The sequence below is a fragment of the Benincasa hispida genome, chromosome 4 (genome assembly GCF_027475165.1).
Source record: "Benincasa hispida cultivar pf3 chromosome 4, pf3_genome.v1.1, whole genome shotgun sequence".
Lineage (NCBI taxonomy): Eukaryota > Viridiplantae > Streptophyta > Magnoliopsida > Cucurbitales > Cucurbitaceae > Benincasa > Benincasa hispida.
The window spans coordinates 19523508-19536969 of record NC_143481.1 but is presented as its reverse complement, the minus strand read 5'-3'; the positions used below and the strand labels follow the sequence as shown (position 1 = coordinate 19536969).

Genomic DNA, 13462 nt, shown 5'->3' with positions numbered 1-13462 from the left:
GCTAGAGTTATGTGTCCTAAAAGTTGTTAAGTCTAGTCAAAGCTACTTCTATAATTAATCAATTCTAAACTTCCTTGATCAAGCTCACAAAATTTCTTAAATTTTTAATTGACATAGTTAAACAAAATCATGGCAATTGGATTACATAATAACATTGCTTCCATTTAGATAGTGAGTTCATTTTTTAACTTGTTAAATAAAATTCCATTTGTTAATTCAATTATTATTGTTAAATGAGAAATTTTGGACCAATCACAAGTCACCACGTCGTTGGCTAAATTAACGACGAATTTCTAAATCATTGACTTTGGGTCCAATTAGAAGTTGACACATGTCCCGAATTGAATTGAAGACAAGTTTCGATGATGTCACGTAGATGAATCAGATGAGATTAAATTGATCCAATTTGATATTACTATTTGGGCTAAAGTCCAAACTACAAAAAAAAAAAAAAAAAAAAGAATTGGGCCCAAATTCCAGATCAGACTCAAAACCAACTAATTGGGCCCAAGGGTCAGGCCCATGGACCAACCAAGCCCATGAAGCCCACCTGAGAATCCTATAAATAGAGAATTTCTTTCATTTGTAGGGGCAGCATTTTCTACCTTCAGAAGACCCAAAGAAAATTCACTAACCAGCAGAGGACAGATACAAAAACTGAAGTTGCACTCCTTTGAAGATACAAATACTATTCTAAGGCAGAAGACCTTTGAAGATACAAATACTAAAGGCAGAAGACCTTTGAAGATACAAATACTATTCTATAAGGCAGAAGATCAAATACTATTCCAAGACTTCTGCTTCAAGCTTTGAAGCACTTCCTAGCAAAAGACCTTTGAAGACACAAATATTCTTCCAAGACTCCTTCAAGCAAGACTGAAGCACCTTATAAGGCGGAAGACCTTTAAAGATACACTCTTCCAAGACTTCTATTCTTCCAAGACTCCTGAAGCTACTCCTTAAGACAGAAGACCTTTGAAGACACAAATACTTTCAAGACTCAAGAACGTTCGGTGCTTTCCTTCCCAAGTCAAGCATATTCACCCAACTGAGAGAGAATCAGAGGATCAAGTAAGGCGGAAGACCTTTAAAGATACAAATACTCTTCCAAGACTTCTACTTCAAGCTTCCAAGACTCCTGAAGCTGCACTCCTATAAGACAGAAGACCTTTGAAGACACAAATACTCTTCCAAGACTTCTACTTCAAGAACGTTCGGTGCTTTCCTTCCCAAGTCAAGCATATTCACCCAACTGAGAGAGAATCAGAGGATCAAGTATTAGAAATCGAATCACATCGCATTAAATCAACTCCAACATCAACACCAACTCAAATTCAACTCCACGAAACACGTTTCTCCGAAAATCTCGTGCGAACAATTATAAATTGAAAAATCCAACCATGTTAAATTTTTGAAATAATAATTAATGTCTAATTCACAAAATGGAAGTAGATTAATTTGCACGAAATTCATTGAAAATTGAGATAACTTGGAACAAAAGAAAAAGAAAAAAAAAAAAAGGTGAAAAGAGCAGGTTCCCAGAATTTGAGGTCCCAATAAATCGTCGTTTATCCAAAGAGGTCAATAAGTCTAATTTTACTTAAAACATAACACGGTTTTAGCTAATTAAAAAAATTAAAATAAATCCAAATCTCTGATTGAATCACCACCTTAATAACTCCAGAAATTTGGGGTTTTTATTTATAATATGTTTTATTTTTTTTAAGCCGACTTGTACGTTGTTCCCACATGCACAGATTAGGGTTTCTGGTAACCGTAGTTTCCGGTCAAAGCACATGCAATTCCATTTTTTTTTATTTTAGAAAAAAGAAAAATAAAAATAAAAATCCATTTTCCCATTTTCCCATTTTTCTTAATTTATTCAATAGACTCATGACTTATGCCACTCTTTAATTTACACATACCTTCTAGTTTTAGGTGCTACCGTACCCCCTAAACCTAGGTTCTCAATTCTTAGGCCCCTCCTAATTTAATTAATTTCATGTTGATTAATTTCTTAATTCTTTTAATCATTTTCGTAATCTCTAATTTGATCTCTAATTGCCTTCCATATCTTGACTCAATTAATATATTCTCTTTCAATATTTACTTCAAATCTTGAGATCCAATGCAAAATTATATATATATATATATAACTCAATCAAATATTATGTATTTTAATTGATATTATTGAAAAAAATTCTTCGATGTATCGGTAACGTGCCGTGTAAGCTATTTATGTCGAAAAAAATAATATTTTTGAAATTATTGTTTTTTTAATACTATTAAAAGAATATTAATGAGTTATGCATTAATATTTAAAAGGATAGTAGTACTACGAAAGACATCCTTCAAAATAATTCATGCGAATAAAATGAAGGAAATGATGACGTGCCAGTGCAATCCCATACTTCAAACAGTAGCCTTGATTAATGATTCCCATTCTTTTATTTGTTGTATTGTTTTTTTCTTACGAAAATACATAGTAATTAATTATTGCAGAAAATCCCAACTAAGAAATGAATGGGGTATTTTTATTTTTATTTTAATTACAAAATATTAAGTAACAAGTTGCATAATTCTATTGAATATTGAAGAAGATGAAGACTTGATTGGTCATCGAATCTAGTAAAATTACATATTTCGGCGATACATTCAAAGGAATGCCAGTTAGGTTTTTTCCTATTTGGTCATAAATAATAAAACGTAAAAATCGACATTTTTTTAAATAAATTTTTTATTTAGTTTTCCACACATGCAATTTGTTTAATTATAATATCAGATCTTATTTGGAATATTCCATAACGATAGTAAATTTGAACTCGAGTCTAATAAAATTTTCTCAAGCGTGGTCAGAGAATATGACAAAAGATAATTATAATAGGAGCTTGTATTTTGAGCCAAAATTAAATGAAATCCAATTATAAGTGGGAATAATTGTAAACGAACTTGGAAAACACTAAAATCATTATTCAAAAAAAAAAAAAAAAAATTTTTAATTAGATCTAAATAAAGATAGACCTTTTAAGCATATAAAAAAATGTCAAACTATATATATATATAAAAAAGTACTACAGATATTGATAGATTTCTATTAGCGTTTATTCGTGATAAACCTTCACCAGTTTTGATAGATACAGATACATTTCTATCCGCTTTTATCAAGAAAGATTAAGATCGACTTATTTTGTGTAAATATATATTTTTTTTACTTTTTTACCTTTCTACTTTTTGAAAATTTCTCTATTTCTATACTAATTTAATTTTGAAATTAAATTATATGTCACAAAAATGCTAAATAAATAGAGTGGCGTAATATATATATATATATGGAAAATATGTTGGAGATGATATTATTTATATTCACAGCAAATGTATGTTATGAGTTAAAATATAGATAATTTTATTCAATTTTAGTATAGGGTTGTTTTGAAATATAGGAAAATGAACAAAAAAATTTATAAATATAGTAAATTTTTTTCTATCTATCTACGATAAACGTAATAGATTGCAATAGACTGCAATAAAACTATATGTATCTATCTCTATCATGATCATAAATTAATTGTACTTACTATTTGTATTGTACTTAAATATCTAATTTCCATCCTTGCATTTTCAATAAATATTAAATTTAATCCTCAAAACTAAAGTTTATGGAAAATTGGTTAAACAACAACAACAATGTAAAAAAAATATAATATATGAATATGTTTTAAAAATTTATAGTGAAAATGCTAATATATAATAGGTTTAAATCCTATTTTAGTCCTTGAACTTTGAAAACATTTGCTTTAGTCCCTAAACTTTTAAAAAATGTTTATTTTAGTCCAAAACTTACAATAGAAATGTGAATGAGCTAGCTTGTATTTTTGGATGATTAGGCTCTAGATATATTGAGCAAGATGAAGGTGTCTTGCTCAATAAAATGTTGATAACCAACATGCCAATATATTGAACAACTAAAAAATGTTATTTAAATTCTCTCACTTTACCACTTTCAAAATTGAAACTTTAGATTTTTTAGCATAGCTAACTTAATTGGTAGCTTAGTCATCCAAAAATATCATGGACTAAAAAGCACGTTTTAAAAGTTCAGAGACCAAAATGAACACTTTTAAATATTTAGGGAGCAAAATAAAACCATATTCGAAGTTAAATATATATATCTAAGGATTAAAATAGAATATTATCCAAAGTTTAGGGACCAAAATAAGATTTAAATCAGTATAATAAAAAGGTTATGAAAGATTAATGATAATTTAATAGTAGTGACTAAATTTAAGATTTATTGACGAAGAAAACGGAAAAAAAAGGAAGAATAATAAAAATTATTGCTACCAACGGTTTAAAATTTTGGAGGAAGAATGAAAAAAATTTATCACTTAAATAGTCTAAGTGGTGTTTAGTATTTTACCAACACACTAATTATTATACAATAATTATAAACTTATGATAAATTAAATTTCAGACTTAGCAAAGGATATATATAATTGAAAAACATGAGAAAAAAAAAAGGAGATATAATAATAAAAGAAGAGGAATAGTATTGTCAGACTGAATATTTAAATTGAATGATAAGAAAAAAATGAGGGGGGAAAAAACACAAAACACAAAGCAATAAGGAAAAAGAGAAAATTCAGAGAGAGAGTGGGAGAGAGTCGAAGATATTCCTATGGGGGAACGAATTAAAAGAGATAGCAGGTGTGAGAATGTCTCATTGAAATGTGGGTTAAACTTGTGTATATTATAATGTTTTTATTATAAAAAACAATAGTATAAGAATAATAATAATAATAATAAGAATAAGAATAATAATAATTTTTGAAAAAGAAAAGGAAAAAAAGAAAAAAGGAGCAGTAGTATTGGAAAGGGTGTGGGACATAAATATAGTATATAGTGGTGAAGGGTAGATGATTACAAGAGTGGGGTTTTTGTAAGGTCACATGGATTCCCCTGCACCTATGTCCCGCATCTTATATTTTATTTTTTAAATTACTCTTTTTCATTTTTCTTCGTCTCTTTTTCTGTGTGTGTGTGTGTGTTTAGATCTTTCATCAGAATCTCTGCTTATTTTCCCCAGCTTTTCCTTTTCTCCCCCCCTCCCCCCCCCCCCCCCCCCCCCCCCCCCCCCCTCTCTCTAAGCGTCCGACCACATTATTATCAAATCAAACCCTTCATAATACAAATAAATACACTCTACTCCTTCAAAATTCTACATTTAAAACATCCAAATATTTCACCACTTACTTCCATTTTATCTATAACATCTATACTTACTCTTCTCACTGCTAATTTATTTTTAGATGAAATTTATTAATTATTACCAATTCTCCACTATTATTTTAACTAAACCCTAAATTTCAAAAGTTAAAAAATATTTCGTTATTCTTTCAAAAGTTGTAGTATTATTACAATTATGACATTCACATATCTTTCAAAATTATACTTTGAATCACCATTATACATTACTCTACGTCTTATATTTTTGTCTAATATTTTATCGAATTTATAATCTCTAGTAGTTTGAAATGATTATTTAAGGTTAAAATTAATGTTAAACTTTGAAAGAATATGAATGTTTTTTTTCCTAATAAATAACAAAGTTTCATGATTTTGATTTTTTTTTTTTTAATATTTTAACTTTTTGTAATTTAGCATTTTAACTTAAGTCTCACCTTCCTCACCTTCATTTTCTTCTTTTTGAAGGCTGGCCTCTCAAACAAAACAAAAGACAAACTACATAACACACTAGAATCTCTCCCCATTTGTTTTGGTTGTGTTTATATATATTATATTATATTATCACATTATCAAGTTAATGGCAACAATATATACATTTAATTCATTTTCACTATTATTTTGCTCATTTTAAATTTTAATTCAATTTTTTTTTTTTTTATAATTATGGTAGTAACTAATATTTACTCTTCTAAGATTTCAAAAGGTTTTAATTATTGTCTTTGACCTCTCATTGTGATGAGAAAGCTATAACTAAATGATATAACAAAATAGATTTATTGGACAAATGCTAATTAATTTAGTTGCGACATGACAAATAAGTGGTACATCTTAGGATGAACATGTTAAATTGTAAAGAAATTACAATACTTTATTTTATGGTGAAGGCACGACTCTTATTAACATCATTCATTTTAAAACTAGAGTAAGATTAAAAAAAAAACACTAATGTATTTAGATTAAAATATAATTTATAACTCGTAAAATAAATCATGAAATCATAGTATTGATAACGAAGTAAGAGTATATATAGCTTTATTAAATATATGATCAAACTGTTAATGACATGTGTGCAAGGAAAACAAAAGCATAACATTAGCTATTACTACTATATTTTTTGGGGTTGATGTTATATTAGTACAAGTTTGGTCCTACATTGCTAGTAGAAATAATATCAAATACAACTCTCTACCAACAAATAATTATGTTATAACAAATTTTGCTAAAAGCAAGAGTGTGAAAGGGGAGATGAGTGAGGATATAAGTTGATTAACAATTAGCTTAGTGGACCAACCCTACAAAGATTTCCATAAATTACAATACACTTTTTACAATGAAAGCTATAACTTATGTATCATTGAATAACCCTAAAAAATAACTGAAAAAAGATGGGAAACAATAAATTAACAATAATTAAAAGTTATAATAAAGTGAACAATAAAAGCACTCTCTTAAACCCCACAATATATAAGAAGATTAAGGTAATTAAACTCTAAAAATAAGTCACATAATGTAGAAAAATAAAAAGGCATTTAAAAGTATAAAATTCAAGGATAGAAATTCAAAGAGATTGAAAAAGACCTTCATTAAGAAACCATACTACCTCCTCATTAAGGGACCTTCGTTCACTGATCTTCAGCCTCAATTCTTCCTTTCTAAAGAAAGTTTTTGGTGGTTTGTTCCAAAGAAATAATAGAGGCTTAATATATATATATATAGGGAGGATATCAAATATATACGATACGAAAAGCATAATTCTAGTGGTCTTCATCAAACCGTACTCTATTAATTTAAATTGCTGCATGCCTACAAAATTGAGATAATACCAAAAAATATATAGACCAATTATAGATGAAACCAATTTGTGTGGATGAGAGATCGTGTCCTCAATAGACAAACGATAATTAATTAAAATATTTAGTTAAAAGTACATATATTTAATAGTTCATATATTGAAATAAATGTTTAATTTTCATTCCATCACATCAAATTTCACACCTACTTATTAAAGTGGTAATAGTAGAATTTTAAATTTTCATCGACACGTCAATATTTTCATTGATATTTTTACATGTCAATCATGTGTTTGCGACATCAATATAAAGAATGAACCGTCATTTAATTTTCATTACATTGTAAAATAATTAATGAAACATCAAAATAAACAACAAAATGTTACTAACGTGAGTATAATATAAATAATAAATATTTTAGTTTGTAATTTAAAAAACATGAAATGTTTGTCAATTTAAATTAATTTCTTTTTCATTTGGTTGTTTATATAATTTTTTTTTTTAAAAAAGATCTCTCGACGTTGCTTTTAAAATTGAAAAATCGATATTTTAAATATTGGTAATATTGATTAAAATGGATGTTTTTTTACAATTTGAAAAAAAAACTGATATTATTGTGTGTCAAATTCATTTGGTAAAGTAAAGGTAAACATAAGATAAGACAACAACGAAAGAAAGATGAAAATTACTTTTTGTTGGTATTATTAAAAAACGAAACCAAAGATGAAAAAGAAGGGAAAAAAAAGTAAAGTAGTTAATGTCATAATGTCATTTTAGTTAAATAGCATCTGCTTCAATCACTTTTCTCCATTTCTTTTTTCTCTCTTTTCACTAGAAAGCTCTTATGGTCATTATACAACTAATCAAATCTTATCAAAATCCCACTTTTTGAAATAGCAGCTCCCACACCATGATTTAATTAATTTAACATAATTATATATTCTAATGTAAGTCTAAAGTATATTAAATTTATTATTAAGAAACCTTTAGCATCTCCCATTGGTGTAAAAGGGTAAAAATCTTGTAATATTGTGATATATGGACAAAAGTTGTAAGCCAATGAAATGTGGGCAGGCCACATGAGGCCAAGTTCTATATATTTTCTTTATTTATTTATTTTTTTCTTATTTTGAAGTCTTGTCTCATCAGACAAACACACTTGGCTGACCAAGTCAGCAGCCTAATTTTTGTTCTTATAATATACACATATGAACTTCATTCACTTATGTTCTTGGTAGCAATGATTCATTTTCAAGACAAGAATCTTCTTTCAAAAGTATTTTCTTCTGTTTTTTTCTCTACATTTTTATGTTTGATTATAATTTCTTAGCTACATTTCAACATCTAGGAGTAAGTTAAGAACATTGTCACATGAAGAACATTGCCACATGTATACAAGTGATCTATAAATATACAAATTTGCTCTTGTTTGTGCTATTTCTTTAATTTTCTCCATTATCTAAATTTTTATTTTTGTTTTATTTTGAAAAAGATACTTCATTGATTCAAAATGATATATAAAAGAAGAGCTAAAGGAAAGCTCTTAAATTTAAAGACATAGATGGAGTATCATAATTACAAAAACTAGATTTAGAACACGTAACAACAATAGTGATATCCTCTAAAAGAATAAGAGGCATCTTGGATTTATTAGTAAAATTAGGCGGTTGTTATGCTCAAGCTAGAGATTCCATGAATGACTCCAAACATCATTTTTTTTAGGGCAATTCAAAGAAAAATATGTGCCATTCGAGAGAAGATATTTCATAGAACCAAACAAAATTTTAATTTCATCAATCCAATGTGTTTGAGAGTTTTTTTTAATACAATAAAGTATGAGAATTTGAATCCCAGACTTTTTAGTTACTAATATAAATTATATATGAGTTGAGTTATGCTCATTTGGTAATGTGTCGAGAGTTATAATAGAAATTATTATGTAATATTATTAAATCTAAAAAAGTATTAGCCAAATAATAATGTAAAATTAAAAATATAGTCTATTGATCAAATTGAACATTTTTATATTTAAAATCTAACAAGTTGAACAAACCCACCAACAAAATTAAAAAACTTCGGCAGCATACTCTTCATGATCCAACTTACAAATAACACTAATAAACTAACAAAGGAAAATTTATTAAGAAAATACAAATTTAAAATTCAACATCAGCACATTTAAATGAAAAAAAGAAAAAAAAAAAAAAAAAGAAGAAGAAGAAGAAAGAGTAACATTTTTAGGCTACAGTTTAAATAAATATATTAATTGGCCACCCTATTTTAGCATATAACCAATCAATGTTATTAAAGCAGAGTAAATAAATCTGCTATATCATTTATTAATCAAAAGAGCCCTATAAATAGGCATAATTACAACAGTAGGCTGGTCAGAAAGCTCAGGAGTAGCAGAAGCGGATGATGAAGAGGCTTCACTGCTGAATAAATCACCTGAAAATGGAAGTGATAATGGTAAAACTAGATCAGGAAAAGGATCAAGTACCTCTGCTTGAGAACTGATTTGATGAAAATGGAATATGTCTTCATGAAACACAACATCCCTTGAAATAAAGAATTGCTTCTTCTCAATGTCATATAAGCGATAGCCCTTGATGCCAGTAGGATATCCCAAAAAAACAGAGGCAATGACCCGAGGCTAAAACTTGGTCCTATGAGAAGGTAAAGTAGAGGCAAAACAAAGACAACCAAAAGTTCGTAGTGAAGTATAGTCAGCATGTTCAACAGTCAAACGATAGTAAGGTATTTGCCAGGACAAGATATGAGATGAAATGCAGTTGATTAAATAAGATGCGGTCAATATGCACTCTCCCCAAAACAAGATAGGTAACCTAGCTTGAAATAACAGAGATCTGCGACATTTAACAGATGTTGATGTTTTCTTTCTACTACCGAATTTTGTTGAGGCCGTTCAACATAAGAAAATTGATGGAGAACACCTTTGGCAGCAAAAAAATCAGTAAAGGCCAGTTCTTGTGCATTATCCGATCAAAAAGCTTTTATGGAAAAACCATATTGAGTTTCAATCAACTGAAAGAAACAAGGGACAATAGTAAGAGCTTCACTTTTGTTCCTCATAAAAAAAACCCAAGTGTACCGAGAATAATCATCAACTAGTGTTAAAAATTAACGATATCCAGCATGAGTAGGTTCATTGTAAGGGCCCCAAATGTCACGATGTATAAGATCAAAAGCATGAGCAACAAGTCTATTATGGCTTTGAAAAGACAGTCATTTTTGTTTTGCTAGAGGACAAATCATGCATTTAGTACAAGTACTATCCATGTCTACATGTAAAATGTCTTTTAGGAAACTAAGATGTTTATATGATGGATGTCCAAGCCGATTATGCCAAGTAGAAGCAGAGAAAGTAGTAGTGGAAGAACAAACAAATTCTATAGTATGTGAAAATGAATGTAAGGATTTATCAACTGATGCTTGCAACAAGTATAATCCATTCCATTTGTTAGCCTTGCCAATCGTCTTCAAAAAGTACTTGTCCTGAATAAGGCAAAAATCACTAAAAAAAGTGACCATGACAGGTAGATAGGAAGTTAAAGAGCTTATGAAAATTAAGTTGAAACAGAAATCTGATATATATAGCATATTCTGTAGCATGATATTTGTACTGATTTGAATAACCCCAACAAATTCAACCATAAGCTGAGACTGATTAGGCAAAGTAATAGTTGTCGGTTTAATTTGTCTTAGAGTAGTGAATAGGACCTTATTATGACAGATATGAGCTGATGCACCAGAATCAAGTATCCACTGATCAGAAGATATATCAGAAAGGGAACAAATACCTGCAACGTGAGCTGTAGGAGTGATAGAATCTGTCTTATTGGACGTTGCTGCTATGGTGGCTGTTTTGGACTTGTTGAGATGGGACTAGAGCATAGCCAATAAGCCTTGGCATTGTTCAGATGTTAAAGAGGATAAAGAATAAAAATGATCTGCTTTTGCTGATTCGGGAGGTTTGTAAAGCTTGTGCCCTGGTGGATATCCATGGAGTTTGTAACAACGATCAACAGTATGCCCTTGAATATTACAGTGGGTGCAGATTGGTCTATCCTTCTTCTTGTTTTGATTGGTGTTGCGAGAATAGCTTGGAGCAGTCTGGTGGGAAGCAGAAGAACCATTTTTCACAAGGAGGGCAGTGGCATTAGATGAAGATATCGCATTGCCAAAGGATGAAGAATAAGATTTTCGGTCAATCTCCTGTGCAACTAGAGAAAAGGCCCAATTGATTGATGGTTCTGGTTCCATTAGTAACAACTGAGATCTGATAGGAGCAGATTAATCGTTTAAACCCATGAGGAAAGCCATAACATACTTTGTTTGGAAGTAAGTCTGTAGGTTTTTGACACCACCACAAGTGCATTTTCCACTAGAACAAGATGGGCGATAGGAGATGAGTTCATTCCACAACGTTTTCAGCTTGGCATAGTATGTGGTAACAGAATCTTGATTTTGGGATAAGTTGAAAATTTCACGGCGTAGTTGGAAGACTCTTGGTCGATTTTTACGCTGGTACCGTTCTTGCAGATCAGCCCAAATTTCTTGAGCAGAATCGGAGAAGTTGATACTAGCAGAAATCTTTTTGGAAAGAGAGTTAAGAATCCACGCGGTGACAATGCCATTACATATGATCCAAGAACTAAGTAACTCACCGGAAGGTCGAGGGATTTCACCATTGATGAAGCCGAGAATCTTGACAGTGAGCCCGATCTTCATCGCCTGACTCCACGAGTCGTAATTCGATTTCGTAAGAAGATTGGAAAGGAGCACAAGACTGGTGCTGTCTGAGGGATGAAGAAAATAAGTGTTATGATATTGTTCAAGAATGGAAGATGGGGAAGCTCGAACATTCTCCATGGAGTTGGAGTTTCCGGATGAGGTTGGGTCGTCGGATCTGGTAATGATCGTCATTTTGGATGAAGAAGGGGAACGAAAAATCATGAGAAAAATCTCGCTCGACACTGTGGGAATCTCGCTTGACACTGTGGGCGGAGGCAAGCGAGATCAGTGTTAGCGTCTGAAAGGTTGGGGAGCGAGATAAAAAAAATCACAAGAAAAATCTCGCTCGACACTGTGGGAATCTCGCTCAACATTGTGGGCGGAGGCGAGCGAGATCAGTGTTAGCGTCTGGAAGGTCGGGGAGCGAGATCGGCCCGAGAAGAAGAAAAGACACGAGAAAAAGGGTGGCTGGAGGGGAAAACGAAAAGTCAAAGAGTTTTAATTTTGCTCTGATGCCATATTAAAGCAGAATAAATAAATCTGCTATATCATTTATTAACCAAAAGAGGCCTATAAATAGGCATAATTACAACAGTGACTAACCATTTAACTTCCTGTATAATAAACTTATAACAAAATATAAACTAATTTCTAATAAATGTAGCTTTGTAATTAAAATTTTGACATTAGTGATTTAGTCCTATAATTTAAAATTTTAGTTAGAATTTATTCAATTTGAAGTGACTTATTTTTTATTTGTCTGGGAAGAAATTCTATTACAGTTTAACAAGATTTTCACGGTAAGATTAAACCATTGGAATTAATTTGTTATAACCCAGATGAACAAAGCTCAGTAATAATATTAATTTATATTATTAAATTTTTGGAGTTGTATGAATTAAAATCATAAATTATAATTATATTAATTTAAACTCTAAACTTTTATAAATGTCTACAAGAAATATGGTCTTTAGAACGAAAAAAGCGTCGCTAATGTTCTAATTTTGTCACACAAAACCTTTAGAGACGAGAAAACACTCGTTGCATGAAACGTCGGTGAAGATTTTGAGGGATGAATTTTCAAAATTGCAAATTGTGACAAAATTACTATGTAAGTCTTAAGAAAGTGGCGATGTTAACATTCTCGTCGCACCTTACAAAATAGATGCAAACTGCAAAGAAATTTTTTAAAAAGTTGCATATACACATGTAGTAACTTTGCAACGATTTGTTGTTTCATCACAATGGTTGATGCGATGATTTTGTCGTAATATTTTTATTTTGTTTTTAAAAAACATGATTCATTGAAGACCTTTTTAAGTTTTGTTCTTGAATGAAATAAATAAAATTATACAATAAATATTGTATACACATGCTAATATTGTTGGTATTGACATTTACATGCAGAAGCAATTAGGATCTTAAGCACATTAGCTACAACAATTTTAGCCAAAAAGTATGCATGGTCAGAAAAATATCAAAGAAATAGGATTTCAATTTATACATTTGTAGAACTCATGTAGACCACTACAAGATCTTCTCTAATATTCATTGGTCTTAGATTGAATTGTGGGATCCAAAATGAGCAGAAAATTTTGGAGAATTCAGTTTTAGAGTCAAGAACATGATGGAGAACTTTTTTCTCCCAATTTTCAGATTGCATCCACTCTAAT

The 13462-nt window shown here is 30.1% G+C and overlaps 1 protein-coding gene across 1 annotated transcript; it reads right to left on the bottom strand.

Moving 5' to 3' along the window:
- Window positions 1-10940: 10940 nt before the first annotated feature.
- Window positions 10941-11981, bottom strand: LOC150036563 (uncharacterized). Its single transcript, XM_090313164.1, has 2 exons — window positions 11386-11981; window positions 10941-11334 (listed from the first exon to the last, which is right to left on the bottom strand). Exons 1-2 carry the CDS (start codon window positions 11979-11981, stop codon window positions 10941-10943), a joined length of 990 nt encoding a protein of 329 aa, XP_090169290.1.
- Between the last annotated feature and the right edge of the window lie 1481 nt (window positions 11982-13462).

What these genes read in the sequence shown, in the direction of transcription:
- LOC150036563 (XM_090313164.1), bottom strand. Translation starts at nt 11,981, where the DNA reads ATGACGATCATTACCAGATCCGACGACCCAACCTCATCCGGAAACTCC. An exon ending in CAGACTTACTTCCAAACAAA is followed by an intron (nt 11,335 to 11,385) that starts GTATGTTATGGC and finishes TGCTCCTATCAG; the next exon opens with ATCTCAGTTGTTACTAATGG.